The sequence below is a fragment of the Eptesicus fuscus genome, chromosome 22, assembly GCF_027574615.1.
Source record: "Eptesicus fuscus isolate TK198812 chromosome 22, DD_ASM_mEF_20220401, whole genome shotgun sequence".
NCBI lineage: Eukaryota > Metazoa > Chordata > Mammalia > Chiroptera > Vespertilionidae > Eptesicus > Eptesicus fuscus.
This window is the reverse complement of record NC_072494.1, coordinates 5782175-5806979: the sequence shown is the minus strand read 5'-3', so window position 1 is coordinate 5806979 and position 24805 is coordinate 5782175. Positions and strand designations below refer to the sequence as shown.

Below are 24805 nucleotides of genomic sequence, written 5' to 3'. Positions count from 1 at the left end.
CCAAGAGTCCCTCTCCTCCCAGAGGCACAGCAGATGGGAAACCGAGGAGAGGCTGGGGCGCCCCTGGAGGTCCTATCCTCTTTGGGAAGGGAGTGGGGAGTCAGTTTCCAGCATATAAAAAAAATTAATCCCTGAAGTCATGAGAGTGGAGATCCTTTTTAAATTTTTTTTTTTCCTCTTTTCTGAAAAACTTTGTCTTGGAGATGTTGGCCCCAGGGGTCCAAAGTGCAGTGAGGGGGCTGGTGGGAGAGGGAGTTGGCACTAGCTGGCCTTGGGCGGGGTGGGTCCCCTCCCGGCAAGGCCCAGGCTCCTCAGATGGACGTTTCATCGCTGCTGCGGGCAGGCGGGCGGGCAGGCGGCGGGGAGCGGGGGCAGGATAAAGCACAAGACAGGAGTGGGGCATGAGTGCCGCTGGGGAAGGCAAGGGAGCCTCGGGGCGTAGGAACCACCGGCCCAGGGTTAATGCAGGAAGTTAAAGAAGAGAAATCTGGAGAGGCAGGAAAGGAAGCGACAGAGAAGGCAGACGGAGGGTTAGTCGGAGCAGAGGAGACAGCGAGAAGCTTCCACCAGAAGAAGGAAACGGAAAAGCAACCCAGCTCCCCACCTCCCGCTCTGCGCTCTGCCCGCTGCCCACGGGGCGCTGTGGTTCGTGGGCCTGTCGCCGTGAGGGAGCTGCCCCATCGTCCTCTGACTGCCAACCAGAGCCGGCTGGGGAGGCCTGGCCAGGGCCTCTGTACCCCGTCCCGCTCACCCGGCCACACTCACTCGGAGCCTGACGAGTCCTCGTCCACCGTGCCCGCCTTGATGCTCATGGCGATGGGCATGACCCCGTTCAGCTGCTCCTGGAGACTCTGTCGGGGTGGGGGGCGGGGAGGGGGCCCGCCCCGGCTGCCCTCGCTGGCCGAGGAGCCCCGAGAAGATGCCGTGCCCTGCTCCAGGGGTAGCCGTAGGAGGCTGCTCTTCTCGCTGATGGTGGGCAGACACTTCTTCTTGAGGATGCCTGTGGGCCAGGAGGGCAGGTGCCATGAGGAGCAGGTGGTGAGAGCACAGGGCTGCCCTAGAGAGCAAGTGTGAGGGTGAGGTTGCCCACTCACCTTTGTGAGGTTGGGCAGAAAGGCCTGGAAGGGGGCCCAGGGACCCCTCCCACGGCAGGGCATCTCCATTCTCCCGAGGACGCTCCTCAGAGGCCCCATTGCCACCACTCTCCTTTGCTGTGGTCCCAAAGTCTGGCCAGGGGACCTTCCCGGGCCCCGAGACCCCGTCTGGTGGAGGAAGGAAGTAGATGAGTCCCAGAGAAGGCAGACAGCTGAGTCACCACCCTCGTGTTGCCTCCCAGGAATCCCAGGCCCTCTGCCCACCCCTTCCCCTCAAAGGCCACAGCCCTGGCGCCGGCCCACCCTTGGGGGTACTGTGCAGGGGCAGTCTCTCGGCCCCGGGCCCCAGCAGGCTGTCCCAGCCCGGCTCTCCGGGGAAGGCGGCTGCCGCCTCCTCCTCCTCCTCCTCCTCGCTGTCCGATGAGTGGGTCGAGGCATAGGAGCCACTCTGGTCATCTTCTAGGGACAGGTCACTGTCGGAGTCTGTGTCAGGGTCTGGGAGGGGGAGAGAGCTCAGAGCTGGCCCACCTGCCTCTGCCCACTCTCAGCGAAACCCAGGCAGCTGCACCCTCACCCGACTAGCCGTCAGGGCACCCATCCTCACCATGCTGCTGGTCTTGACCTTCCAGGAATAGGCTGCTGGGGTCCCCCAGGCCAGGGGGCGCTTGCCCAGGGTTCAGTGTGGACTCCTCCCTAAGAAGACAAGGCCGTGCTGGCAGGGTCAGCCTGTCCCTTGCCCAGTGTCCCGTTCTGGTTCCCAGTTCCTGCCCTGTGTCCCTTACCCCTAACTCAAGCTGCCACCGGGGTCAGCCGCGGTGCGCACTCCCAGCAGCCGGCTGGCTGGACCTGGCATGCACAGGGCTCTTCTCCCCTCACCAGCCGCCCCCCGCCCCCGCCCTGCCCCCCGTCACTGGGGCTCACCTCAGCAAGAAGGGGATGTAGCTGGGCTGACTCTTGCCCGAGCGGCTGGCGCTGTGCAGAGAGCCAACCGAGTCTCCGTAGGGCTGGTACAGCCGCCCATCCGCATACGGGCTGGGGCAGTTGTAGGACTGGATGGGGAACAGAGAGGTCAGTAAGTGGAGGAGCAGAAAATGGGGGGTCTTAGGCTAGAAGCAGAAGGGCTGGGGGAGCCTGCCCCAAGTCCCACCCCCCACCCCCCCGGTCTGGAAGAGAGAGGCCACATCTCCGCTGCCTCCCATCGCGGGGCCGAGCAGTGCTTGTGGCTCTGCCTTCGCTGGGCCAGTCCTATGACCCCGAGCGCCCCCGACTCGGTGTGCGGGCTTGTTGGTGAGAGACGGCACCAGGAACTGTCTCCTGAGAGCCTCCGGGGAGACTCGGAGAATTCACCTCCAGTCCAGGGGGTTCTCAGGTGTTGGGCATTCATGACCTGATTAGCTGTCTTGGCCACTTCCTCACCTGATTCTCCCAAACTCCAGGCCCTCTCTCCCAAGTCAAAGCCCCCTCCCCACCCCGCAGGGCCCCCTCTTCCCAGGCCACACATACCACTACACCACCCCTTCCTCCTTCCAGGAAAGAATGTAGGGATGGAGAGAAAGTGGGACTAAAGCACAGAGAGCAGGCTCCTTGGGCCCCGTGCCTCTCCCCCCACTCCCCGAGAGCCCCCCTCCTCCCTGAGCCCTGGGACCCTCACCGAGGTCAGGGTAGACTTGGTGGTCAGAGCAGGGTCAGGGCTGGGCTTACGGCTGCAGGCAAACTTGAGTGCTTTCCGGACCTCCTTGCTAAGCACCACGTAGGAGAGGAAGATGAGGGGGCCCTGGCAGGCAGGAGGCAGCAGCTGTCAGCGCCCATTGGAGCACCCACAGCCACGCTCCCCCTCCTGTCTCCGTGGGGCTCCCCGGGCATGGGCCGGCCGGGTACCTGGATGCAATTGCAGGCAGCGAAGAGGTAGTGGAAGAGGAGAGTGTCGCTGTTGACGGAGAGCAGGGCCAGCAGCCACGCGGCACTCAGCAGCAGCAGGACAGCGAAGGAGGGCCTCAGGCCCGAGCTGGGGGGCGGGGAGGACTGTGAATGGGGCCCTGCGGCCTCCCACACGCCGCCCATCCCCTGCCCGGCACCCACACCCTTACTCACACAGGGCCCTTCTTCTCAAAGCCCTGCCGACGGGCAGCGCAGGAGGCCCGGGCCGCCAGGATGTACAGGAAGACACTCATCTAGCAGAGGAGGGGACGGCACCGGGGGCATCATCAGGGAACAGCAGCTTCCACCCCACGGGCCCTGCAGCCTCAGCTGTTTCCAACGAGGATCTGAGGACTCAACTCACCCCCCACCCCCCCCCCCCCACCCCCCCCGCCCACGTTCCAGCGCTCACCGAGACAGCGAAGGCCACAGGGCCAGCGAAACTCCAGATGAGGGTGTCGTAGATGGAGAGCCAGCAGAAGTCGGGGTTCCCATAGCCCTCCGGGTCCAGGCCCACGGCTAGACCTGGCAGCACGAGGACAGCAGCAAGTGGGCTCACAGGACCAGACACGAAAGTGACGGGTTCTGCCCCCATCTGTCCATGCCATCCTCTCCACACGGGGACCCGGCCCCTGCGTGGGGGCTTCAGGGACCGGGTTCAACCAGAGGGACACCGATGGAGAACCTGGCCTGGGGCATCGGGATGTGGCGCCTCTGGGCCTGGGATACGGGTGGGGAGAACGCAGCGTGACGGTGGGCCATGAAGGGATGTAGGACCTCGAGGCCCGGGACGGGTGGGGTACCTGTGATGAAGGCGGGCACACCCCAGCCCAGCATGTAGTAGAAGCGCATGGGGCCGGCATTGACGTCGCGCACCTCGGTGAGCGCCCGGTACAGGTGCAAGGCCTCCAGCAGAGCCCAGGAGAAGGTGCAGAGGAACAGGAAGTGCAGCAGGATGGCGATGACTGTGCAAGCGAACTGAGGGCCGGGCCAGGTCAGGCCGGGCACCCCAGGCACCCCCAGAGCGCGGCTTCCGCAGAGGGTGATGGCCTGGGTGTCGGGGGGGCTTCAGGGGGGTCTGGGCCAGAGGAAGGTGTTTCTAGGGTGCTGGGGAAGTAAGGGAGCTGGAGAAGAGGAAACCTGGACAGTTCCTGCTGCAGGAGCAGGTTGAGGGGGGCGGGGTGGGGAGGACTCATCCGGGAGCCGGAGAGCTGAGAGCTAGGGGGGCTGGGTGAGGAGGGACAGCTTACAGGGAGGTCGGCCTGGTTGATTCCCAGGAGGAAGACCAGCTGAGCCAGGCCCAGGGCGGCAGTCAGGTTCCGGCGGATGCCGTGCTGGTTAGAGCGCAGGGCACGCAGGAGAGTGAGGAAGAGGAAGGTGAGCAGCAGGGCAGCCAAGGTGACCCCTAGGGCCACGTACGTCAGGGTCTTCAGCGGCAGGATCTCCCCGTTCTGCGGGGCGGGTGGCAAGGGGCGGGCGGGGGGCATTAGGAAGAGCAGGGCCTGAGCCCCCAGCCCAGTGCCCGGCTCCCACCCCAGCTCCGCAGGCTCCCCTGCGGCCCCACCTCCCGCCGGGACACGTCCATGAGCACGGCGAAGCTCGTCATGTGGTTGCACTGGCAGCTGACGTGGCTCTCGTTGCGGAAGACGACTTCGCAGCCTCGGGCCGACCAGCCGCCTGTGCCACTGACCCTGCGGGAGGGAGGCAGGGTCAGGAGCCAGGAGGGTGGGGTGCCCCGGGGCCCCAAGCCTCGGGGGGTGGGGCAGGGCAGGCTCACAGGATCGAGTGGTTCCAGAAGACACAGATGGGCTTGGTCCGCTCCTCCGTCTCCAGCAGCCGGAACTGCACGGTGACGGGCTTGTCCAGGGCGCGGGGCAGCAGCTCGTCGTCGTCATGGACGCTGATGCTCACCACCGGCGTGTTGATGACGGGGCGCTTGGGGACCCTGATGCGGGGCACGCGGGTCCACCATCACCACGGGGGTCGGTAGTTGTATGACGGGGGCGCCACCCCTCACCGCTGAGATGCCCCCAACCCCTGGTCCTGCTGTAAGTCTCAGCACTCCCCCACCAGCCTGCACCCCAACCTCCACCCTCCTACCCCTGGTCTCCCCAGCCACTCGCCTCAGGCTGCGCTTGTCCGGGTCGTAGTTATGGGGCAGCAGCCCGGCCAGGGTGCGGTAGATGATGACACTGGCCACGGCCTCGCCCTGGCTCAGCTCCGGGTGCCGCCGCTGACGCCGGGCCAGCTCCTCGGGCTCCTGGGCCTCTCCGGGGCCCGCGGGCCTGACCACGGGGGGTGCTTCTGGGATAGGAACACTGTCCGCTCAGCGGGACCCTGCTGACACCCCACAGACACCCCAGCCTGGCCCCTGACCCACCCTGGGGCCCCCACTGACCTCTGAAGACAGACTCAGGCAGAATGACCGTGGTCTCGAGGTCCGGGGGCCGCTCCCCCCGCAGCGCCTCGTAGCGGGGCAGCTTGGCCCCAGCGAAGTTCCCCTTGTCCAGGCGAACCACAGAGATGACTGGGGAGGGGGCGCAGGTCAGACCGCGGGGAGGCCGGCAGAGCCCTGGCAGGGCCACCCGCACCAGGGACTCTCGGCAAACCCCTCCCCGCCTCGGGCAGCCGTCTCACCGATGTTGGGCGTGACGATGGTGAAGGGGCTGAGGTAGGTGTGCCGCATGTTCTGGGCCAGCGCGCTGGCGTAGGCCTCGTAGTGCTGCAGCAGCCAGGCGGTGCCGCCCTCCGTCTGCTGGATCAGCTCCCAGTGCCGCTTGTTGGCCGCGTCCAGGAGGGCGCTGCCCACCCGCAGCAGATTCTGGGGGTGGGCATGGTCACTGTGGGCTGTGCCCGCAGCCCCCCACCTCTCATCCCCACTACCAGGCGCCAGCCTGTGCCTAGACCAGCCCTGGCTCCCCACCGGCCTTCCCCTCCCTCTAACCCTTCCTCCTCATCTCTCTGAGCTGCCCAGGCCCTGTGCCTGGACCCGCTCCCTACCCTGGCACTGTGGGCAGAGAAGCCTGGTCAGACCAACCTCCAATACCAACGTTATTTTTTATGGGCACCTTGCTATGAAAAGCATTGGGGCCCGGCCGGCGTGGCTCAGTGGTTGAGCTTCGACCTATGAACCAGGAGCTCATGGTCCAATTTCCGATCAGGGCACATGCCCAGGTTGCAGGCTCTGTCCCCAGTGGGGGCATGCAGGAGGCAGCCGATCGATGATTCTCTCTCATCACTGATGTTTCTCTCTCTCCCTCTTCTTTCCTCTCTGAAATCAACAAAAACGTATTTTAAAAAATAAAGAAAAGGAAAGCACTGGGAAGAGGTGTTCTAAGTTACCCAGGTGCCAGGCCATGGCCAGGGGATCTCACGGAGGTCTCATGCCAAAGGCAGGGGCGGGGAGTGCTCCGGACTCTGCCCTCAGGAGCAGACTCACTCAGAGACCCCTCCTCACTATGAGGCACCCCTGCCCGCTCTGAGCCCCACCTCAGTGAAGTGCACGTCCTGTGTGGCCGACAGCCCGAAGCCCCGCTGGGCGCTCTCGTGGGCCAGCAGCCGTGTGGCCAGCTGGTAGGCCACCTTGACATCACTGCCAAAGTAGCCAGCCGTGTGCTGGGTGGCATTGCGCAGAAGCAGGGCCAGCCGCTGGGAGCGCCCGGAGTCCAGGCCTGACTCGTTTCGCTGCAGCCGCTCAGCCTAGGACGGAACCAGAAGGGAGGGGAGGGCAGCGGGTCAGCGCAGGACGGGGGCAGAGAGGTCCCAAGAGGGCAGAACTGGCGTGCAGGGGCCTCAGCCAAGGGGAGAAACGGCCTCTCCAAGCCGGGGCCTCAGGAGGCAGGAGCTCGAATCCCAGAATCCCTTTCTCAAAGTTGGGCGGGCCAAGTGAGACTGGGCAGGGGACGGGGAGGGAGGAGGTGGCCATGAGGAGGTTCACTTACGAAGCCCTTCAGCTCTGAGAAGGTGAGTGACGTGCAGTTGAAGAGGTTTGGGGGGAGCCACCCCCTGTGCTCGTCACAGTGGCGCACGGCGGTCCCTGGGGAAGGAAGCCAAGAGGGCTGCCTCAGGAAGAGAGCACTGGAGGCCATGAGACCTCGTGGGCTAGAGAGGAGACAGGCAGACGAGGGCCCTGCCCGCCTGTAGCCCAGGTCAAAATGGAAGGACAGGTGTGCACGACACTCAAGCCAAAGGCTCGGCCAGATGAGCCTAAACAAGGGCTAAGGAGCATGGGCACATGGCCTCCTTGAGCCCCTTCTCTCCCCCCCCCCCCCCCCGGCCCCGGCCCTGCCCCTTCTCCAGTCACCACCTTCTGCTCTCAGCCATTCTCGGCTTGGGAACTCTGCTCTTGGTCAATCTGAGGACCAGCGCCAAACCCCATCCCGGGCTGGGTCCCCTGGGACAGCGCCCAACATCCCCTGCTCCGCAGACTATGTCTAGTGGCCTAACTCCAAAACCAGGTGATGAGCTCAGGCTGAGACCCCTGTGGGGTTCATCTTTGAATCCCCAGCACCCAGCCCTGTGCTGGGCACCCTGTAGGTCTCTCAGCACTTTCGTTAAGAGTCCAAGATGTGCCGAAACCGGTTTGGCTCAGTGGATAGAGCGTCAGTCTGCGGACTGAAAGGTCCCGGGTTCGATTCCGGTCAAGGGCATGTACCTTGGTTGTGGGCACATCCCCAGTAGGGGGTATGCAGGAGGCAGCTGATCGATGTTTCTAACTGTCTATCCCTCTCTCTTCCTCTCTGTAAAAAATCAATAAAATATATTAAAAAAAAAAAAAGAGTCCAAGATGTAGGCGCCATTCCTCTGGGCGCCCTTGGGAACAGAGGAACCATGATCCAGGGAAGGATGGGACATGGAGCCTCTAGGACCTGGAAGCCAGAAAGGGGGTCCCAGGGTCTGCAGCCAGGGGCTTTCCGCCCGCACCCCACCGATGAGAGGCTAAGTCCTCCATCTCCCATTCTAGGCCTCGGGGCCTGCAGCACGTACCAAAGGAGCCTTTGGGGCAGGGGGCGGCAGCAGGCAGCCCGAAGCGGGTACGGGGCCACCAGATCCCGGCCTCGATGGCCCGCGGGCAGCTGTCGTAATTCACTGCGGGGAAGCACACACCGTCACCCGGGAGCAGGTCTCCCCCGCAGCTCTGCCCAGGCTCCCCCGCCCCCCCCTCAGCATCCTCGGGTCTATCACCAGCGTCTGCTCCCGGGACACCAGGACCTGGCACACCGTGACGGGGGCCACCCACCCGTCGAGGGAGCCCCACCTTCACAGCCATTGGTGGTGACCTCAGCAAAAGGGTTGTCACAGCGGTCGCACTGGCGCCCAATGACGCCCGGCTTGCACGGACACTGGCCGTCCTCGGGGTCGCAGACGCGGGACAAGGAGCCCGTGGGGTAGCAGTCGCACAGGAGGCAGGCGGGGCTGCCAGGGGGCCGGAAGTGGTTCTCCTGGGAGGAGTGGGGGAGGGTTTCTGGCTCAGGCTCTCTCTGCTGGAGGCTCATGGGTCCTTTCAGCTGTGGCCCCTTGGAGAGAGGCCCCCCGACCTCAGGTTCCCCCCGCCGCCCCACGAGTAGTATTCAAAATATTTAACAACTGACAATGATCGGGAGTTTAGCCCGCCAGCAGCACACGACCAGTCCAGCTGGCCCAGAGCTCCCTAGTCAAGCTCTGGTCCTGGGTCCCCCAACCTCCCGGACACACGAGGACGAAGAGCCACTTGCCCGCCGCATTAGAGCAAAGCGCAGGCCTCAGTCTCTGCAGGAAGGGCCCCCCCCCCCCCCACGGCCCCCGCAAGCCCAGGACGTGTGGAGCAGAGGTCAAGGCCTGGGTCAGGGCTGTCACCTTGCAGTGGCACTCGCCGCTTGTCTTGTTGCAGTCGGGGTCGAAGCCTTTGCTGACATCACAGTTGCATGGGCCGCACGTGGGGTGCCCCCACCAACCTCGGGGGCAAGGCTGGTCAATCCTGCAGAGAGGGGCCCAGGCAGGCATGAGCTCCCTCTGCCATTCTGCCCGGTGTGGCCCTGGGTGGCCCTTCTGGCCCTGGCTGCCCCTTAGCCCGGCCTTCAGTGCTCCGAGGGACACACCAGAGGTAGGTAGTAGCCACTGGGACCCGCTACTGTGTGCCCGGCCCACTTACCTGGTCTCACAGTATGGCCCAAGGTAATTTGGGGGACACTCGCAGGTGTAGCCATGGGGGGCACTGGGCTTTCGGGTGCACGTGGACTGGTGCTCACATGGGTTCAGGTTACACACGTTAGTACAGTTGTCACCATAGTAACCTGGGAAAGGACAGGCGAGGCTCAGTTCCCTCCCTCCCCTAGCACTTTCTTCATCCGTCTCCTTCCACTGAGACGTGATGTGATTGGCCCCAGGTCACACAGCAGAGCCAGTCTGAGACCTCAGGCACCTGCTCACCTGCCCCGTTTCCCTGGATCCCTGGCTCACCTGGATCACAGCTGCAGGAATAGCTGTCCCAGTCATCGCTGCAATAGCTGTTGGCAGGACACGGGTTCGAGTCACAGGGATCTGGCAGGCTGCAGCCTGGCTCCACGTTGATGCTTTCCCCGCGGCTGGGATCCAGGCTGCTGACACCCTTGGGCGTCTCGCTCACCCGCACACCCTGGGGAGGACAGGGCAGTGTTGGCCCTCCGTGGAGCAGGCCTCCCGGTGGTGGTGGTGGGAGCGGGGGGGGGGGGTGGGGGCTGGGAAGGCCGGGGAGGGTGCTCACCTGCAAACAGCCCCGAAAGCCTCGGGCCACACCACTGGCTGGCCCCGGCACTCCTCCCACCGTAATGTTGCTCAGGTGCAGCCCGTGCAGCCGGGGGCCCAGGTTTCCCTCTGCCCGCTGCTGCCCATAGTCGAAGGACAAGATGGCATGGCCAGGGCCCCCGCTGGCTCCGAGTGCCAGCTGTGCATGGTGCCAGTCGCCGTCATTGGCCCGGCCTGGCTCCAGGCGGAGAGAGGAGGCCTGGAGCCCCGTACCCTCCACACTCAGCACGACGTGGCCCTCCCGCAGCTGGCACAGGGAGGAAATAACGGAGGGTCATCAGACCACCGTGACTGGCTCTTCTTCCCACCCACTGTCCCCTTCCCGAACGGGCAAACCCATCTTGCTGCCCCACTGAGGCCAGAGGACAAGGTGTTATTTCCTTCAGGCCCAACAGATGGCAGCAGTGACCCACCAAACTGATCATCTGCCTTTTCATTTCCAGGAAAGACCCATCTCAGACCAGCCCCCTGGAGGCTGCAGCAGCCCTGGCCAGGGCCCACCTACCCCTGCCCTCCCTCCGTGCATCACCTGCAGGGTGATGGTGCTTCGCCCCCTGGTGACAGCCTGCAGTAGGACACCGTCGGCCTGGCGTGTGCGGAACATGAGGCTGAGGTGCCAGGGCTGGGAGATGGGCAGCGAGAGGCCATGCCAGGCCACCAGGCTGCTGCCCAGGAAGCGCTGGGGGTTGGCCATTTCTGGGGAGGCAGATAAAGGCAGGCTGAGGGGCGGGGCAGACGAGCGCCTCAGGAGATATGATGCCCAGTGGGGGCGGCCCCGTGGGAGGCAGGGCACTGCCTCTCCTAGCGCCCACTCCCTCGTCGGTCCCGCCTCCAGAGCATTTACCTGCCCTGGGCCCGCCCCACGCTGTGCCCACGCCTGTCTATCACTGGGCCCTTTGTCTCCTGTGCTACCCGCTCAGGGCTCTGCCCAGACACGCTTTTCCACCCACAGCCCCGGCTCGGCGGGCCCTGCCCAGTGCCTGTCGCTGCCAGGGTTCCCAGCACTGTTGACAGCGCGGGGCCTCGGCCTCTCCTCCTACCCTGGGCACAGCTTTTGCCCCCGAAGCCCAGCGGGCACTCGCAGCTGAACGCGTCCCACTGGTTCACACAGGTGCCCCCGTTGTGGCAAGTGTTGCTGTCACACACGTTCTTCTTGGAAGAGCAGCCTGGATGGAGAGAAGGGGGCTCAGGCAGGGGTCCCGGGCCAGTGGCTGGAGGGGTTCTGAGACCCCGCCTGGACCAGGTATCTCCCCTCTGTGCATTGGGCTCCGGGCCTTGCCCCACCCCGGGCTCGCATACCAGGCTCGGTGCCATTGTTGGCGATGAAGTCGGCCATGTCCACGTGCCGGCTGTCCACCTGCAGGTTCCTCATGCAGCCCACGAAGTGCCGCGTGCGGACAGGGAAGCTCTCGGGCAGGTCAGGCACCCCACCCAGCAGCAGGGGCCCCGTCAGATCCAGAGACCTGGGGGAGCGACAACGGGGTGCTGGGAAAGCAGAAAGGGCAGCCGGGGGCTCTTCCTTCTCCCCACTCCCTGCCACCAGGCCACAGACGGGAAGGGCCTCGGGGTCCGAGGCGCCCTGCAGAGCAGCGCCAGGGGGACGGGGGGAGGGGAGGCACCCCATACCCACCTTCTCACCTCCCCAATCCACAAGGCCCTGCTCTCATCTCCCAATCTCGCCTGCTCCTACCCCCAGAGGGCTGAGCAGGCCGGGGGACGCAGGGTGAGGGTGGCCCCCATCTAGATCGGTTCCCCTTTCAGGGCCCTGAAGGTCTCCTCTCAACCGTCCCTCCCTGTCCAGCCTCTCACCCCACCCCGGCATCTGGCCCTCTCCCCCGCTTACTTCTTGCTGCCACCCTGGGTGCCCTGGGCAGCGCAGGAGTAGTTGCCCAGCACGGCTCCGAAGCGCAGGGCCACCCCCGTGTCACAGCCATCCACGGTCACCACGGCCACCTTCTGCTCCGATGGGCCCTGGGGGAGCCCGGTCTGGCCCAGCAGAGGCTGCGGACGGGGACGGGCAGAGAAGGGAAACAGCGGGCAGGAGCCGACTAGGTTCGTGGGCCAGGCACAAAGACACCGGCGCACGCTGATACCCCTTTGTGTCCACACATGTGCACATATGTGCAGTCCCGTGACTTGTGAGCTTAAAGCAACGTCCATTTGCGTTTGGCGAGCGTAACAGAACAGGGAGCATCTGGCACTACCCACTGGAATGGAAATGCCCCAGCAAGGTGACAAACGCCCACCCCTCCCTCCCTTTCAGGCAGACATGCCATGACCCGACCCCTGGAGGCAGAGCCACCCAGGTCTGGGTGAGCACCTGAGCCAAGGGCAGGACCCGCCAACTCCCTAACCCCGCCCACACCCACCTTATTGTAGTACTTCAGCTGTACTGTGTGCCACTGGCCATCGCTGACTCCCCCTGGCACAAACGGGGACACGGTGGTGGTGGACTCCCCTAGGGAAAGGACCCAAGTGAGCTGGGACGCCAGGTGAGGGCTGGGAATGGCGGGGGGCAGGGGGAGGGTGTGCCCATGCTTGGTCCTGGGCCCAGGTCTGGCTGGGAGAGTGTGTGACTTGGGGTCAGGGGCCGAGAGGCATGGCGCCTCTGGGAGACGGGCGGGCGAGGACACGGGGCCACGGGATCACCTGCGGAGAAGGTGAGCTGGACCTGCTCCTGGATCACCTCGAGGGCCACAAAGTCATGCTTCTCGTTGAAGCGCCCGTTGTACAGCAGGAGCCCGTCGCGCTCCTTGGTGGCAAACCTGTGCAGGGATCGGGCACGGGGGCAGGGAATGGGGCACCCGTTGGCATGCCAGCTCCCCAGCCACCCAACCAGCCCTGGATTCTATTCGGTACCATCCAGACGGCTGACACCTCGGTCAAGGCCGTGGGCCAGGGGGCTAGAATGTGGAAGACGAGCCCAAACCAGAACCGAAACCCTGGCCTGCCGGCTCCCCACCCCCGCGGGCTGGGTGGGAGGAGCGATAGGTGGGCCCTGGTGGGTGAGGAAGGGCTGCTGGCCAAGTGCACAGGCAAGTCCAAGTGCACAGACCTGGTTCAGCCAACAACCTGCACCCAGCACCCTCGCTGCTGCCCGCTCGCCTTGTCTGTAGAACAGGAGGCACCGGACTCCCACCATCCTCTCCCCGCCCCCCCCCCGCCAGCCCGGCCCAGCCACTCACGAGAGGGCCAGCGTGAAGTGGAAGCGCTGGCGCAGGCCGCGGAAGGTGATGAAGGAGCGAGCAGGGAAGCTGCGGGTGGTCACCTGGCAGAAGGGCTTCTCGAAGTCTCCGGACGGGCAGTCGCACTTGAAGCCGCCGACCAGCAGGTTGACGCAGGTGCCCCCGTTTCTGCAGACGCCGGGGCTGCAGCGGCCTGAGCGGGCACTCACCTCACAGTGCTCACCTGGGCCAGAGGGAAGGCAGGGTGAGGGCCACGTGTCTGAGAGGAGGTGGGGGGCTGGGACTCCTCCCCACCAGGCGATACCGCCCACGGTCTCCTGTGACCCCACAGCACTCCCAAACTCTCCCAGCACCCCTTTTCTTCCTCCATCTCCTCTGAGAAACCTCAGCCCTTCCCGCTGCTGTACCTGGCCCACTGGACCGTTCTCACCACAATCCCCTATAGTTATACCCCTCTCCTGCAAGTTCCTGAAGCTCCCAGGCCCTGCCATACCCCTTTTGGGCCTGTGAGCTCCCCGATCATAAGGCCTAGGTCCCTACTAGCCTTGGGTACCAAGCGAGCTGGGGGGTGCTCTGGCCCGTGCAGGGGTGAATGTGCGGGGAAGGAAGAGCTGCAGGTCAGCGCGAAGCTGGTGCCAAACGCCTCCCTCCCTCCCTCCCTCCCACTGGTGCTTTTGTCCCGTCAGGCGCCAAGATCAGTTTCCCTCCCTGGGGATGAGACCAGGCTTCCACTTGGATTTGTCGGAGTTATGGGGGGACGTGGGGGGAGGGGGAGGTGGGGACTCCCCAGGAATGGGGCGGGGACCTCCCACCCTGAGCCCTGGGGTCCAGACTGGGACCTCTGTGCACGTGGGAGATGCTAAGTTGGGAACTGAGCGCTGGGCGCAGACCAGGATTCAATGGAGGAGCTGAAAATTCCAATGGGAAAACCCACCCCTTTCTCCCCCTCCCCATTCCCAGATTCTAGAGATAGGTTCTCCGCTCCTGTGCCTAGTGACTGGCTCTTGTTTCCATGGAAACTGTTGTTCGCCTACTCTAAGCCCCCCCCTGTCATCCTCCTGGACAAAGACTCCGCTCCCCTCCCCCAAACCCACCCCTCCCCTCCCCCCCCACCCACAGCAGCAGCTGAGAGGAGTCAAGTCTGGGAAGTTCTGGGCAGGATGATGTGGCAGGGGAGGCGGTGGCGCCGCTGCGGGCTGAGCCGCAGGCATGGCTCTGGTGCAGAGGGAGCCAGGCCTAAGGCCTGGGGAAGGAGGGCCCTGGGGAGAGGTGAAGGGGTGTCCAGATGAGAAACAAGGGCCTGCAGGGAGGGGTCAGGAGCACAGAGCAGAGGCAGCCAGCAAGAGAGGGACTGGGTCACAGGCCAACAGGGAGGCCTCCTGGGCAGGACCCTCTTGGATGCACCTGCTCAGGGTCGCACAGGTGCAGTGATCTGAAACACCCTCATCCCCGCACCTGAGCCCCTCTGGGTTCCCAGCTCTTCCTGCCTTCCCCTCAGTGCCTGGGGGGAAAAGCACTTCCGGCAGCTCAGACAGGTAACTTACACTGTGTCTAGGGTGGGGCGGGGCGGGGCGGGGTGCGGGGAGATCAGGGTGGGGGCCCAGCCTCACCTCTAATCAAGCTTCGAGGTGAGACCTGGAGCAAGTCGCCGGATCTCAGCCAACATTTCCCACAGGCCAGCTCTTCCCACGTATTAAATGAATTACATGAATCCTCACAACCGCCCATGAAATTAACACTCACAGCTGCCCCATGATGTAAGTAGACTGATCATTTCCATTTTAAAATACTGAGGCACAGACTCAGTGGACAGAGCGTTGGCCTGCGGACTCAAGGGTCCCAGGTTCGATTCCGGTCAAGGGCATGTACCTTGGTTGCGGGCACATCCCCAGTAGGAGGTGTGCAGGAGGCAGCTGATCGATGTTTCTCTCTCATCATGGATGTTTCTCTCTCATTGATGTTTCTAACTCTCTATCCCTCTCCCTTCCTCTCTGTAAAAAAAAAAAATCAATAAAATATATATTAAAAAAAATATATATATAAAATACTGAGGCACAGAGAGGTTACGTAGCTTGCTTAAGGACACACAGCTCCTGGTGGCAAAGCTGGGATACAAACCCAAGCAAGCGGGTTGGCTCTCGAGCCAGTGCTGACCTCAGGGACACTGGCTTGGGGTGCAGGTGGGCGGGGAGTGGAGGAGGAGGACCCCCTTTTCTGCCTTCCTCTGCAGGTGGGGATGTGTGAACGGCCGGCCAGGGCAGCCGGTACCTCGCTCTGGAAGAGAAGGTGGTAACGAACCCCCCCCTCGGCTCACCCGTGTAGCCATCGCGGCAGAGGCAGGTGTAGCCGCCCTCGCGGCTGCGGCAGCGCCCGTGGGGCCCGCAGGGCCGCGAGTAGCAGAGGTCCACCTCGGTCTCGCAGTAGTCGCCGGTGAAGCCGGGCGGGCAGCGGCAGCGCAGCCCCCCGACGGGGTGGATGGGCCGGAAGAGCACGGAGGAGGAGGCGATGAAGGGCGCCGAGGAGTCGAAGCGCAGCACCGACACGCAGCGCATGTAGTTCTCGCAGGGCTCGCGCAGGCAGATGTTGTCGTCGAAGGGCAGCACGCGCTGCGCCGAGATGGCCGCCAGCAGGCTGCGGTTGAGGTACAGGCGCTCCTGCAGGTCCTCCGAGGGCAGGAAGGGCGGCCCGCCCCCGGGCCCCGGCGGCTGGCCCACCGACAGGCTGACGTTGAGGATGTGGCCGCCGGGGGCGTCCGTGTCCCGCTGCACGTTGAAGACCACCACGTGGTCGGGGGGCGTGGCCAGCGTGGCCGCCACCGCCTGGATGAAGAGGCCCAGCAGCGGGGACAGGAAGCGCTCCGGGGACATGTCCTCCAGGCGCAGGGTGATGCTGTGCGTGAGCATCTCGTCCGTGATGATGGTGACGCGCAGGGCGCACTGGGCGGTCACACTGTGCACGCCGTCTGCGGAGAGGCCGAGAGGCGGCGGTGCGGGTCAGGGCCGGGAGCGAGGGGGAGCGCGCCCGGCTGAAATCCCACACACGCTCTGGCACCGCTCAGTTGGCAGGAAGGGTCTCACTTTAGAGAGACGTCCGATGTGAGAGGCACATCGATGGGTTGCCTCCCTCATGTGCCCTGACCAGGGCCAGGGATTGCGCCTGCAACCAAGGTATGTGCCCTTGACCTGAATTCAACGGGGACCCTTCAGGCCACAGGCCGACGCTGAGCCAAACCGCCTAGGGCAGTGGTCGGCAAACTCATTAGTCAACAGCGCAACGATTGAAATATCTTTTGAGAGCCAAAGTTTTTACACTTAAACTATATAGGTAGGTACATTGTTATTAACTTAATTAGGGTACTCCTAAGCTGGCCTTGGCTAAACACTCAAGGGGCCAAAGAGCCGCATGTGGCTCGCGAACCGCAGTTTGCCGACCACTGGCCTAGGGAGAGGCTCTCTTTTCTAACTGGCATAAAGGTGCCAAGGAGATATGCCACCTGTAGGCAAGTCACTCCGTGAGGATCAGCCCCCATGCATAGGGGATTCAACATTCAGAAGTGCTCTCTCACCCAAGCTGGTTTGGCTCAGTGGATAGAGCGTCGGCCTGCGGACTGAAGGGTCCCGAGTTCGATTCCGGTCAAGGGCACATGCCTGGGTTTCGGGCTGGATCTCCAGTGTAGGGCGTGCAGGAGGCAGCCAATCAATGATTCTCTCTCATCATTGATTTTTCTATCCCTTTCTTCCTCTCCCTTTCTCTTTGAAATCAATAAAAATATTCTTTTAAAAAAATGCTCTCTCCCCAAACCCTCTGGTGTGAAGCACGGAGCATCTTTTAATATCTGTACACCTTCCTCTGCCGAAGCCATGGGTCCTGTCCCCTCGGGCTTCCCTGCAGGAGAACTGTATTCTGCCTTTTTCTTACCTCTCCACAGGACCAGAGCACCATGAGAGACCCACAAATCTAATCCTCCTGCCCCCTCCGCCTCTGTATCTCCACACGACCACAGCCCTGACCCTGGCTGTGCTCCCCCCTCCTCCACCACAGCAGAGAGTGGGGGACGAACTGGGTCAGTGGGCCACCCGGTCCTCCTCCCACGGAGCCCCATGGCTGCTTGGGCGCAGGCCACTATCCCCATAGCAACGCCCCACACAAAGCATTCTTCCCATCCAATTCTCTGGGCTGCTAAGGATAGCCCGGGGGGCTCCACCCCAGGAAATCCAGCTGAGCCACCTAGCCAGTGGCGACAGCACCCACTGCTCTGGTGCTCAGGGGTCTGGGGGGGGGGGGGGGGGGGGGGGGGGGCACAGATGGAAAGGCCTGAAGTCTTCTCTGGCCCTAGGGCCTCTAACTACGCATCGCCCACTTGGCTCACGGCATTACACCAGGATGCCTGGCACACACTCACCAACGGCTGCCTACTCGCACACTCTGCTGTCTCACTCCACCCACACGCCTGAGCCCCGCAACGCCATACACACCGGACACACGGAAATTGAGCTCAAAATGCACGCTGCAGGTCAAGGGGTGGGGGAAATGGCTGGGCAGGGCTCTAAGGAACATTCATATTTTCAATTACTACAAAGGCCTGCACATAGTGGGTGTTCAGTAAATATTAAGATGTTGATGGGAATTCAGTCTCCGTCGTGAAGAAAGAGTTTTTAAAACACAGCAGGAGGGGCCCTGAATAGATATGAAAAAGAACCCCCTAGCCCTGACCGGTTTGGCTCAGTGGATAGAGCGTCAGCCTGCGGACGGAAGGGTCCCAGGTTCGATTCCGGTCAAGGGCATGTACCTCGGTTGCGGGCACATCCCCGGTGGGGGGTGTGCAGGAGGCAGCTGATCGATGTTTCTCTCTCATCGATGTTTCTAACTCTCTATCCCTCTCCCTTCCTCTCTGTAAAAAATCAATAAAATATATATATTTAAAAAAAAAACAAAAAAACCCTAGCAGGAATGGGGCAGGAGATGGCGTTTCTGGGGCCGGGTGAGAGTCACAGAGGGGTCTACAAATGGACTCTGCTTTTCTGTCGTACCTGCTGGAGGTGGCTGACGACACGGAGGGCTCAGGTGAGGCTGGGAAGGCCATCTCAGCCGTGTCCCAGCTCACTGCCCGCCTGTCCTCCAGCCTCGTGGCCCGAGGTTGCAAGGCCTGCCCACTCTCCCAGCACCTCTGCTTGTCATCACCCGTTTCAGCTCCTCCCACTCCTGTCTCACGGCCTGTTCTTCCGACCTGGCCCACCCCGCCGCCTAACTCACCTACTCCGGGAAGCCTGCCCAGATCTATTGGCCGCTGGCTCTACTTTGCTCCCTCCTTCAGACGCCCTGCACTCGGGTAGGGTGCTCGCACGGGACTCCTGTGTACCGGGGAGCTCTGCCTGACGACTCCTTGAGGGGAGAGGCCCTTCAGGCAGAAAGCAGCCCCCGAGTCTACACAGAGTGCTCCTGACTGATTAGGGCGGGGAGGGGACAGTCCAGGCCACGGAGCAAGAGAAACCTCACCACCACGCAGCCCTGGGAACAAGCCCTCCTTCCCGGGTTCCCCACCGCCACCGTCCCAGGCCCCGCCTCTGCCCCTCGCCCACTGCGTCTCTGTGGCTTCCCATCTGGTCCACCATCTGCGGCCACCTGCCCCCTCTGCTATTGTCCCCCGTCCCCAGCAGTTAACCTACTGCTCCCTCCTTCCTTTTTGTTCCTCTCCCCTGCCTTGACCTGGGTCGCCCCTCAGGTGCAAAGGCTGTGGTGGGAACAGGGGTGGGAGGTGCATTGCCTGAGGCATGCTCCTGGGCATGGCCTCTGACCCCAGGAAACACTACCTGCGCCCAGAGCCCAGCCAGCCACACCTGGAAAAGGGCCAGGTCCCAGACTGTGGCAGAATCAGACGCCAAGTCTCCCGTCCCCCTGGCAGATGTGCCAGTGGCGCTTGCAGGCCCGCAGGAGGCTGAGCGGGCCTTGGACAGGAGCTCCTGTGCGCCTAGCAGAGTGAGAAAGGCAAGGAGAAGGCAGGTCCAGGACAGCCAGCAGCCCGGGCTGGGGCAGCTGCAGCCGGTGGGCACGAGAGAAAGGAAATCAGAGAGGCAGCAACTCGGAGACCAAACAGGGGAAGACAAAGGCCCAGGAAAAGAGCCAGCGACAGAGAAAGTGGGGAAGGAGGCGAGACCAGCCCAGGAGAAGGCGAGAGGGCACTGGAGAGGGCCAGTGCCGAAGGGCCCCCCTGGGCAGGGGCGGGAAGAAAGAAGGGACAAAGAACAAGAGCAGGAAAACAAAGGGGCAGTGGGAGTCAATCCCCCCTTACCCCAACCTCCATGAACTTTGGGGGTTGCCGTGGTGACTGCCTCCAAGGGTCAGAGCTGAGGGGAGAGGGTGGGGCTAGGGCTGGAGGGCCAGGGAGGCCTTCCCCTCTCTCTATCACAGGGGAGCCGAGGTCTGGGGCTCGCCCTGACAGGAGCCCAAAGGCTGGGTGGGGCCTGCTCTGCAGCCATCCCTCAGTGTCCTGCCACACGCGCTCAGGGCGGGCTGGGGCGAGGACAAGCGGGAGCGGCTGTCCTTCCCGCTGCCCGGCCTCCCAGCAGAGAGGACGACACAGGATAGAGGAACTCCAGCCTCCCAGTCCCTCCTCTTGGAGGGGAAACTGAAGCTTCGAAGGCATGGAGTCTTATCCATGACCTCTAAAAGCCCCCACACCCTGGCCACCAGGGGGACGGGCAGGGAAGGGTCTGTCCAGGAAGGACCACGACTGGGGAGGAGCTGAAGCCATGCCCTGCATCTCTCTCCTGCCTCTTCCTCCCTCAGGCCCAAACTCCCCTCCCTCATATGTGTGGAGTGGAGGTCCAGGACCAAACCCATCCCCAGGGTGCAGCCTTGTAACAAGGGGTCCTCACAGGACCCCGGTTGTTCCCAGGCTCGGGGAAGGGCTCTGCATCCTGGGGCCAGCCCCTCCTTGCGGACGGCGCTCACTCCCCATAGCTGATAGAAAAGGTACAAGGCCACCCCCGCCTCAACCCACCTCCCCCTCCCCCTCCCCTTCAGCCCAGGGAGTCCACAGGCTGAGCGCTTGGCCAAGCAGCAGGAATGCCCCGTCTGGGTCCCGGCCAGGCTCCCACACTCCAGGACTCTGCTCTCTCACCCCCCCACCGGATCTGGGGGCTCTGCCCTCAAAGGCCATCAGTCCCCTGGCTCATCCTGGTCCCCACACCCCATTCCCAGAGCCCAGGCTGGTCCCAGCCAGCAGGGAAGGCCCGGGGTCCTCAGAATAGCCTCTGGGGTGGCAAGGGGGCCCAGGAGGTCTCGGCCTGCCCCGGGCTTCCCTGCAGCCCCCTCCCCCAAGCCGGACCGAACCAGGGCCTCTGACAGTGGGGTCTGTTTGGACAGAGACAATGAGCTCTGGCCTGACTTCCTGTGGGAGCTCTGAAAGGGGAGCCAGGCCAGGCCTTTCTGCCTGGAGGGAAAAGAACGCTGCAGACAAAGTCCCCCTCAGCTGGTGTGTGGCTCAGCTGGGAGCCAGAAGGGGCCCAAGAGGCCCGACGGCAGGGTCCTGACCCTGTGGCGGCAACCCTGTGCCCCGCCGCCTCAGCTCCGCCTGAGATCACAGGAGAGCCCTGCTGGGTGAGGGGTGCTGAAGGGGCCCACTGGCCTCTCTTCCCCTCCCCCAGCTCTTTGGGCCCCCCAGTCTTGCACCCGCCTTTTTTTTTTTTTTTTTTTTCACAATTCCTGGCAGCTAGAGCCAGGGCAGCCTCACAAGACTTCCTCCCGCACGTCACAGGCTGGTGGGCAGGGGCAGCCAACCGAGGCAGCGGGCTCAGCCGGCCGCACTGGCAGCCAGGACTCCTGGGGCTCCTTCCCAACCGGCGTCGGCCCCTCAACCTCCGTGCCAGGCACCAGGCAGAACAGGGGGGGGGTCAGGAGTTCCACCCTGGCCAGCCGCCCGGGCCCACCCCCTCCCCAGCGCACCCCCCCGGGACCCTCCTTACCTGACACCAGCACGCTCATGACGGCCTCCAGAGGCCGGTTGTTGTCCAGGGCCCGGCTCAACCTCAGCTCCCCGGTGGAGGCATTGAGCAGGACCAGGCTGAGTTCGTTTCCCCGCTCGAAGCTGTACGTCAGGCTGTCGGAGACGTCGGGGTCGTGGGCAGGCACGCGGCCGATGGCGCCGCCGGGGAAGCTGCTGGAGCGGTTGGTGACATAGTTGTTGAAAAGGATCTCAAAGTTGCCCAGCACTGGAGGGTTGTCATTGCGGTCAAGCAGGCGGACGTGGACGGTGGCCCGGCTCACCAGGGGCGCCGACGTGGCCTGGATGACCAGGACGTACTCGGGCCGGTCCTCGTAGTCCAAGTCCACCAGAGCGGTGAGCTCCCCCGAGAAGATGTCCAGCTGGAAGACCTCGGGGATGTTGCCCTCCACGATCTGGTACATGATCTGGGCGTTGGTGCCTTCGTCCGGGTCGGTGGCGGTGACCCGGGCCACGGCCAGCCCGATGGGGCTGTTCTCTTCCACAAACACATCGAACTCGTCCTGCTCAAAGACGGGCGGGTTGTCGTTCACGTCCAGCACGGTGACCGTCACCTCCATGGGCGTGCGGGCCGGAGGCATGCCCTTGTCCACGGCATAGGCCCGCAAGACGTACTGGGCCACGTTCTCGCGATCCAGCCTCCGAAGTGTCCGCACGATGCCCGACGTGGACTCGACGATGAAGTCGCCGTCGCCATCGTCACCCCCTTGAAAGGTGTAGAAGACCCTGCCGTTAAGGCCAGAGTCGCGGTCGGTGGCCGAGATCTGCAGGACGCTGGTGAACGGGGGCGCGTCCTCGTAGATGCTGCCCTGGTAGGAGTCCCGCAGGAACTGAGGGGCGTTGTCATTCACGTCGTTCACCAGGATCTCCAGGTAGGTGGTGTCGGACTTCTGCGGAATGCCGTTGTCTCGGGCGGTGATGGCCAGCGTGTAGGACACCTGGTCCTCATAGTCCAGCTCTGCCTGCGTCGTGACGGCCCCTGTGTCCGCATCGATGCGGAACTGAGGGATGCTGTCCTCCATGAAGTAGGTGATGCGGGCATTCTCACCGGTGTCCTCGTCCGTGGCGCTGATCAGCACCACCGTGGTGCCCGCGGGCCGGTCCTCGTTCACGTTCACCGTGTAGTGGGAGCTCTGGAAGACGGGCCGATGGGTGTTGGCATCCGTGACGTTCACCACCACCTGCGCCGTGTCCTGCCGCGTGCCGTCGGAGGCGGTGACGGCCAGCACATACTGCCGCTCGAGTTTGTAGTCCAGCGGCAGAGCGAGGGACACCAGCCCGCCGCCACTCTGGCTGGTGATGGAGAAGCGGTTCCGGGTGTTGCCGCTGGTGATCTGGTAGGTGATGACGCTGTGGGCGTCGCGGTCCACGGCCGACACGGTCACCACGCTGGTGCCCACAGCGGCGTCCTCGTTGAGCCGCACCGTGTACTCTGGTTGGGTGAAGGCCGGGTTGTTGTCGTTAACATCCAGGACGGTCACGCTCACACTGGCCGAGGCGGTGAGCGCTGGGGTGCCGTGGTCCCGGGCTTCCACCCCAAAGCTGTAGAAATCCACTTCCTCCCGGTCCAGCTCCGCGGCCACGGAGATCCAGCCGGTGCCATTGTTGATGGTGAAGGGGAAGTCATGGCCAACCCCGGCGAGGCGGTACTCCAGGCGGGCGTTGTCGCCGGCGTCGGCGTCGATGGCCTGGACGTGCAGGACCAGGTAGCCTAAGGGGACACTCTCCAGGACAGTAGCCTGGAAGGGGGTGCTGACGAAGATGGGGGCGTTGTCGTTGATATCGAGGACCTGCACTGTCACCAGGCCAGAGACGTTGGAGAGCGGGGGGCGGCCACCGTCCTGTGCCCGAACCCGAAGGGTGTACTCCTTCGTCGTCTCATAATCAAGAGGGCTCACCACATCCAGGGCGCCAGTCTGGGCATCCAGGTAAAACTGCCCCCGAGCGTTGCCGCTCATGATGCTGTAATGCACCAGGGCGTTGCTGCCCTTGTCTCGATCGGAGGCGGTGACTCTGAGCACCGGGGCCCCCGGGGTCACGTCCTCCCGCACCTGCACCACGTAGCGCTTCTCGCTGAACTGGGGGGCGTTGTCATTGTCGTCCTCCACAGACAGGAAAACAGAGGCTGTGGCGCTCCGCGGACCGGGGTCCCGACCCTGGTCACTTGCCTCCACCGTCAACTGGTAGGATTCCACCTCCTCCCTGTCCACGGGGCCACGGGTTCGGATCACCCCGGAACGGGGGTCGATCTCAAAGACGTCCGAGGGGCTGCCCCCGGGCCCCTCGAGCAGGCGATACAGAATGTTGGCATTGGGCGGGGCGTCCCCATCGGTGGCTCTGACGGTGAGCACCTCGTAGCCGACCTCCAGGTTCTCCCGGAGGCTCTCCTTGTATTCCTGCTGCTCGAAAACGGGGTCGTGATCGTTGGTGTCCGTCACCAAGATGGTGAGTGTGGCCAGGGCACTGCGTCGGGGCATGCCGTGATCCTGCGCCGTGACCCTGAACACGTGGGTGCTCTTGGTCTCCCGATCCAGCTCCTCGGCGGTGGTGACAGCGCCAGTGATGGGGTCCAGGGAGAAGAAGTGGTTGGAGCGGCTATCGAAGAGGGCATCCATGGTGTACTCCAGCCGGCCCGCCTCGCCCTCATCTGGGTCGATGGCCCGCAGGGAAGCCACAGGGGTGCCTGCTGGCTGGTTCTCGGGCACTGTGGCCTGGTAGCTGGGGGGCTGGAACTGGGGAGCCGTATTCACATTCCTTTTCCGACGCCCACCCGTGGGCTCTTCTGCCGACTGTTCCCCTGCCCTGAGCCCCGGGGTCTGCACCAGCGTGCAGGACTGGCATCTCAGCCGTGGGGCCTTCAAGCACGGGTGCTCGTGGGGCAGGGTGAGCTTGCCTTGCGGGGAAAGGTGGCCTCCGATGCCCAGGAGGCGACAACTCCAGGGGCAGCCTTCGGGGGCTGGCGGCAGGGGGATGTGGGCCCCCGATTCTGGACACCAGACCCTCAGCCCATCGTGGTGTGGCACCAGATGGCCGGTCAGCTCCGTCCCCGCATCCCTGCAGCGGCTAGTGTAGAGCCAGAGGTTCGAGGCTGAGGCCGGACAGAGCCAGCCAACGGGGGCGCAGGCCCCCGAGGAGCCGCGTCCTCCAGTCCCCAGGGAACGACAGGGCCCCACTTGGTCTCCCAGGAGTGGCGGAAGCAGCAACAGCAGCAGCAACAGCAGCGGCAGCGGCGGCGTGGGAAGAGGGGTGCGGGCCGCCCGGCTCCGCATCTCTCCCTGCTCCCGGCCGGCCGGGTCAACGGCGGCGGCGGCTCCTCCTCCGGCTCCTGCCGGCCCCGCCGCGCCTCATGCCCGGGCCGGGGCGCTGGTCCCCGGGGGCCACTCGTGCGCCCCGCGGGGCCTGCGCCTTGGTGCCTCGGCGGGGCCGGCGCTGCGTCCTCCGATGCGCCCGGGTTCCCACCTTTCCCCGAGCCGGGCCCGCGCCCGGGTCACCGCGACCACCCTGGGTGAGGGCTGCGTCTCCACTTGCGCGCCCAGCTCTCCCCACCTGCGCTCGCGGGCCCCGCGCGCCCCAGGCCCTGCCGGCCCCTCCGATCCCCGGGGTTGCCTCTCCGCCTCGGCGAGATCGCCCACCTGCGCCCACGGAGCTGGTCACCCGGACTCGGCCGCCCCCGACGGCCACGCGCCGCCCGCTCGCGCCTCGCGTCCCCGCCGCGGCTGCTGCTGTCGCCGCGGCCCCCGGCCTAGCCCCGCGCTCCCTCGCCTCCCCGGCGGGCCGGCGAGGTCTGCAGAGCGGCGGCGGCGGCGGCTCATTACCATAGACCTGCTCGCGCCGCCGCCGCCTTA

At 64.3% G+C, this 24805-nt stretch overlaps 1 protein-coding gene across 1 annotated transcript; it reads right to left on the bottom strand.

Annotated features, from left to right (window-relative positions):
• Positions 1 to 402: 402 nt before the first annotated feature.
• Positions 403 to 24229, bottom strand: CELSR2 (cadherin EGF LAG seven-pass G-type receptor 2). Its single transcript, XM_008147109.3, has 34 exons — positions 20923 to 24229; positions 15273 to 15920; positions 12959 to 13181; positions 12423 to 12538; positions 12143 to 12231; positions 11617 to 11774; positions 11073 to 11236; positions 10814 to 10939; positions 10303 to 10469; positions 9733 to 10020; positions 9450 to 9624; positions 9142 to 9283; positions 8847 to 8967; positions 8269 to 8452; positions 7998 to 8099; positions 6953 to 7047; positions 6501 to 6710; positions 5649 to 5832; positions 5410 to 5538; positions 5135 to 5315; positions 4789 to 4956; positions 4576 to 4702; positions 4262 to 4462; positions 3815 to 3989; positions 3424 to 3536; positions 3186 to 3265; positions 2973 to 3099; positions 2746 to 2868; positions 2016 to 2143; positions 1699 to 1787; positions 1398 to 1589; positions 1095 to 1262; positions 766 to 1000; positions 403 to 487 (listed from the first exon to the last, which is right to left on the bottom strand). Exons 1-34 carry the CDS (start codon positions 24227 to 24229, stop codon positions 460 to 462), a joined length of 8763 nt encoding a protein of 2920 aa, XP_008145331.2. The 3' UTR covers positions 403 to 459.
• Positions 24230 to 24805: the final 576 nt, after the last annotated feature.